Source organism: Alexandromys fortis, unplaced genomic scaffold, assembly GCF_014885135.2.
Source record: "Alexandromys fortis isolate MF-2015 unplaced genomic scaffold, M_Fortis_MF-2015_v1.1 scaffold_15, whole genome shotgun sequence".
NCBI classification, from domain to species: Eukaryota; Metazoa; Chordata; class Mammalia; order Rodentia; family Cricetidae; genus Alexandromys; species Alexandromys fortis.
Genome location: NW_026067911.1, coordinates 5,655,128 through 5,660,848, shown reverse-complemented (window position 1 = coordinate 5,660,848; position 5,721 = coordinate 5,655,128). Strand labels below are relative to the sequence as shown.

The 5,721-nt window shown below is 47.1% G+C and overlaps 1 protein-coding gene across 1 annotated transcript in view; it reads right to left on the bottom strand.

Annotated features, from left to right (window-relative positions):
- The window catches only part of Lrriq4 (leucine rich repeats and IQ motif containing 4), a 19,706-nt gene extending 14,408 nt beyond the window's left edge, over window positions 1-5,298 (bottom strand). The window contains exons 1-2 of the mRNA XM_050138324.1: window positions 5,248-5,298; window positions 2,685-3,743 (exon numbers count right to left, since the gene is read on the bottom strand). Of these exons, the coding sequence (XP_049994281.1) occupies window positions 2,685-3,743; window positions 5,248-5,298 (1,110 nt within the window). The remainder of the gene's footprint in view (window positions 1-2,684; window positions 3,744-5,247) is intronic.
- Window positions 5,299-5,721: the final 423 nt, after the last annotated feature.

Below are 5,721 nucleotides of genomic sequence, written 5' to 3'. Positions count from 1 at the left end.
AAAAAAAAAAAAAAAAAAAAAAAAAAAAAAAAAAAAAAAAAAAAAAAAAAAAAAAAAATTTGAAAACTCTGAACACAGAATCTGCAGAGTGTCAACATGGAGCAATTATTTATGACACCATACTTGAACATTTTGAGGTTGAATACTCTGTTTTTGCTTTCTCTTTTAATAGTAATTTACTACAGAGGTAAAATCATTTTAGGTACCTAACGCACGCTATTTTCACACTTAGCTAGGCAAGGCGAGAGGCTACTGCCAAGTTTTCAGAGCCAGAAACCAATCAGGTCTCAGGGTCACATATAATAAGGAAGGAAAACAAGCCTGTGATTCTAAGTCAGACAAACTGATAGTGGAGGGGGCAAAAGCGCAAACAATACAATCGGAATAACCAAAAACCATGAGGAACAGGTCATAAAGATTTTCACAGTCAGTCCAATCATATTTGTCTACACGTCTACTCTCCAGCACAGTTTGGTTCATGGGGTAAGCTGGGGTTTCTCTTGTTAGCAAGCAGAACTCATGCATGTCTCTCCTTTGAGAATTTAAAGTTTCTCTCGAGAAAAAGGTTAGTGCTGGCAGTGGTGGCCCACGCCTTTCATCCCAGCACTTAGGAGACAGAGCCAGACAGATCTCTGTGAGTTCAAGGCCAGCCTGGTCTACAAGAGCTAGTTCCAGGACAGGCTCCAAAGCAACAAAGAAACCCTGTCTTGAAAAAAGAAAAGAAAGAAAAAGAAAAGGTTAGCTATCGTTCGTGACTCAGTCATGATTAGGACAGTGTTATCCTTCTGTAGTGGCTCATTTTGATTTTAACTGAACACACCGGGAAGATGGAGCCACACTTGAGGAATTGCTTCCATCAGAGCAGCCTGTGAGCATGTCTGTGGAAGTATTTTTCTGCTTTCTAATGGATGCAGGAGGGCCCAACCCACTGTGCAAGGCATCCTCTGGGGGGGGGGGTGGACTGTCTAAGAAAGGTAACCAGATGTAATCATGGGAGCAGCAAGTGAGGAACTGTCCTTGTGGGGAGCAGCAAGTAGGGAGCAGCAAGTGGGGAGATGTCCTTGTGGGAAGCTGTCCTCGTGGATGCTGCTTCCGCAGCAGCTGTCTGAGTTCCCGTTCTAACTTCCCTCAGTGATGGACTGACCATGAAGTATGAGATGAATTAACCCTTTCCCCCCTCCAGCTGTGGTTGGTCACGGTGTTTATGGTAACAACAGAGGGCAAAACTAGAAAATCTTCCTACAGGTACTTCATTTGAGTTACTCCAGCTGTTATATGAAACACTTTCTCCACGGAAAGGAATTTCTCCCCATCTCTGTCTCTCTGACTCTCTCAGTGCCTCCCTGGGTGTGTGCTGGGGCACAGTAAGTTCATGCCTGTGGAGGTCAGAGGGCAGCTTTTGGAAGTGAGTGTTTACCTTCCACCTCTAAGAGTCTCTCTTGTTTCCAATGAATTGTGCTTCCAGCTAGCCACCCACTAGCTTGCAGACAGCTTTCATGTCTCCAGACCCCTAGCTTAGTGGGCTTATTTATTTATTTGCTTATTTATAGCCCTGGTGAATGAACTAAGAACTTCCACATGCCAGACAAGCACGGGGCTTTAATGCCTTTTTTGACCCCTCCTCCCAAAGGCAGCCACTCTTGGGAACTTGGTTACTCTCCTTCCAGTTCATATTTTTTATGTTTTTATTGCTTTTTATGCTTTTATTGTTATAAATATTCATTAAGTGGGTGGTATATATGTGTTTATTTTATATGTGTAATATTAAAAGCTTATTATGTTTATTTATTTGTGTAGGTGTGCCTGTGAGCCTGTATGCTTCACAATAAGTGTGGAAGTCAGTTCTGTCCTTCCACAATGTTCCCTCTGCCTCTTCAGGATCAAACTCAAGTTGCCAAGCTTGGCAGCAAACACTTTTACCCAGTGGGCCATGTCTCTGGCCTCCATATTTGTAATTTTGTGCAATGGGGCCATGTCTCTGGCCTCCATATTTGTAATTTTGTGCAATTCAGCAATGAATGGAGGAATATATTGTTTATCGGGGTTTTCCCCCCTTATTCTATAGGCATCACCATTTGTATTGTCTCTACAGGGACACATACAGCTTCAGTTAGCTTACATTGTTTAGTTCACATTCTATGAGGATCCTGCAGCTTCTCTGCCTATGCTCTGCCGGTCTTCAGATGCTCAACAATGCCGCCCTGAGCAATTCCAAAGTGCATCTCCAGGAAAGAACAAACACACAAACAAACCCCAACTTGTTCTTCAGTGTCCTGGGGATGGGAAGTTAAGAACTAAAGTATTTTCAGAGGCCAGGGGCTAAAGCCCATGCTTTATGGAAACTGTCGGGTGGCCTGTGTTAGTAGGAGAGACCCTGGCATCCAAAACCTGGGCTAGAATCTTGGCACTCTGATCCTTAAAACAACTCAGTTCGGTTTTGCCTCACATGCCCTTAAGAATGAAAACACCCCAGTGGCTGCAGCCCACGTCCTAAGAGAACACTAGATGGAGGTTAGAATTATCGTTTGGAAAGGAAGAAAAGAAAGTGCCACCTTGTGAAATATCTATCTTTGATAAGCCTGTGTTTGTTTGTTGTTTTGACGGTAGCTGGTTCAATATACTGGCTGGACATAGTGCCACATCAAGGAAAGGAGAGCAGAGTGACAGCGGGAAGGAAGTAATACCTGTGTCACTTTGTTATCGTCCAGCGCCAGGATCTCCAGGTTCCTGAGCGCGCAGATCTGCGCGGGGAAGTGGTCAATGTGGTTCTGACTGAGATCCAGGAAGCGCAGGTTGACCAGGCGCTTGAAGGAGCGCCGCAGTCCGCGCAGGCCCGTGTTGCGCAGGTAGAGCAGGTTCAGCGCCAACCAGCGGCACAGGAGGCGGGGCACCTTCTCCAGGCGGTTCCCACTCAGCCCGACTTCAGTGAGCTCGGTGAGCAGCTCCAGGCTGGGCGGGAGAGAGTGGAGGAGGTTTTGAGTCAAATCCAGCACCGACAGCATGGTGCACCGGCTCAGAGACTCCGGTAGAAGAGGCAGGTTGTTAGACGCCAAGTAGAATTTCTGCAGCCTCACCAGGTTCCCGATTTCATCCGGGATGGCCTTAAGCTTGTTGTGGTCCAGATCGATCACCTCCAGGTTGGAAAGGGCACAGAGGTCGCTAGGGAAAGCCGAGAACTGATTGTGTTTCAGGTAGATCTCCTTGAGCTTGCTCTGGTTCACGATTTCCTTGGGCAGCGATTCCAGGTTGTTCCCCGACAGCCCTAACAGCTCCAGGTGGTGCAGCGATTTGCAGATCACCGAGGGAACCTCTCTCAGGCCGGTTTGGTAGAGCCGCAGCTCCCGAAGCGTGCGGAGACAACTGAGTACCCGCAGGGAGGAGTAGAGCAGCGGGTTGCCACTCAGGTCCAGCGACTCCAGGCTGCTCAGAAACCCCAGCTCCGGGCTTAGACACTGCAGTTTGTTCTTGTGTAGGTAGAGGACCTTGACATTCTTTAAATTCTGAATGTCCTGGGGGATTTCTGAAATCTGGTTGTTCTCCAGATGCAGTTCTTCTAATTCTTTCAATGCCAAAATCTCTGACGGGATGGTTTTCAGACCCTGGTTGGAACCATCAACGAAATAGGTTCTATCAGTGACCCGCTGGGAGTCATTTCTCTGAAGAACCTTGGGAAATTGTTCTGGTTTCAGTTCTTCTTTTGACAAGACTTTTAAGGAAAGTTCCATGATCCCAAATCTAAAATACTGTGAAAGGGAGGGAAAAAAATAAAGCAGATTTCCCTGACAACCAGATTTAATAACTGGGCGCGGGGGCGATGGCGACGACGGGCAAATGCTTAAATGACTGAAACTATTTTGCAACATTATATTTTCTTGCATTTCATGTTAGGTTAAGAGTTAAAGCGCAGGGGGCTGGAGAGATGGCTCAGTGGTTAAGAGCACTGGCTGTTCTTCCAGAGGTCCTGAGTTCAATTCCCAGTAACCAACCACATGGTGGCTCACAACCATCTGTAATGAGATCTGTCGCTCTCTTCTGACGTGTGGGCATACATGGAGGCAGAATATTGTATACATAATAAATGAATAAATAAATATTTAAAAAATAGTTAAAGCGCAAACTCCTCTTTCTAGTAAGTTTGTGTGCCTGTGTTAACACACAGATCACCTAATTGCTTTCTTTTTTAAAAAAATATTTATTTATTTATTTATTTATTTATTTATTATGTATACAATATTCTGTCTGTGTGTATGCCTACAGGCCAGAAGAGGGCACCAGACCCCATTACAGATGGTTGTGAGCCACCATGTGGTTGCTGGGAATTGAACTCAGGACCTTTGGAAGAGCAGGCAATGCTCTTAACCACTGAGCCATCTCTCCAGCCCTCTTTCTTTTCTTTTTTTTTTTTTTTAATCACTTGTTTGGGGACTAAAGAAATGGCTCAGCCTTTAAGAGCTCTTACTGCTCTGGCAGAGGAACTCAGCGGGTGGCCCATCACCCAGTTGGAGGCTCCAGGGGAATCACATACACTCTCCTGTCCTCTTTGGGCACCTGAACTCATACATACATACATACCTCCCCCTACCCCACCTTAAAAAAATCTTTCAAAACTGGCCACAGTGGGGCACACCATTAATCCCAACACAGGGGAGGCAGAGGAAGGTGGATCTGTGTGACTTTGACATCAGAGCTGTCACTGCAAATCAAGCTAAGGGGTGAAAAATCTAGGGCTCAGCCACTTTTTCTCCATAAGTGGAGGCCTGTGTGGGAAGTCTCCCTCCCGCCTGGTGAGGCTGGTAGACAGACAGCCTTCCGTAGGCAAACCAAAAGCCAACTAAGGGAACAAAACCATGCCTGGGACAGGAGAACCTGCCAAAGAAAAGGACTTGTAATAGACACGCGTGGGTCAAGAGGGGCAGTTCTTTCAGTCTGGAGCGCTCTCAAGTGCAGGGTCAGTTCTCCACTGGATAGCGCCAAGAGGTCTTTGAGGAAGGTGCAAACTGGGCTAAGCGGGATCTTAGTCTCAGTCTTTCTGTGTCGCTTGCCCCCTGACCCTGCCATCCTGCAATACTCCTTGGGAGTCCCTGGCTCCAACGCTAGCTGAGGCCTTATAGCCTCTCTTGGGCTTCTGGGGGCTATTTCAAGGCTCTTCTTCCGGACTAGATACTCCAAATTCACCTTCCATCCGTGGATCTGCAATTGGCACCTAAAGGTCTCTAACATCCTGACCCACCACCCTCACTGCCTTACTATAAAGAAGACGCTCAGATTCCACACGGATGTGGTCTTGCCTGCCTCCATAATCTAGATACTGTCTGTACCTGTGCCTCTGCAGCTTGGCCCTGGGGCGGACTATCTCAGACTACTCCGGAAGTCGCCTTCTCCAGGAAACCCCTCCAGGGGGCTTCACTCCTTTACAAAACCCTTTAAGCTATTACAACCCATCTTGATGGTTCTATCACCAGATTCCGAGCTTAACCTTTCGCTTCCTTTTGGGGGAGGAGGGCTGGGTCACCGGGATTTGTAGCCCTGGTCCCTAGCCCAGCAGGGTAGGCTCCCTGTCCTACAAGCTCTCCCTCAGTGTCTATAATCCAGAGTGGGTAAATTTAAGGTGAGTGATCACTGTCTACCGATTACAGTGTGCCCGCCCTCTCAACTGTAGCCCCGCCTCTTCCCCCTTCCTTCTGGAGGAAGCTCTGTGGTTGCCATGGGAGCAACTCGGGT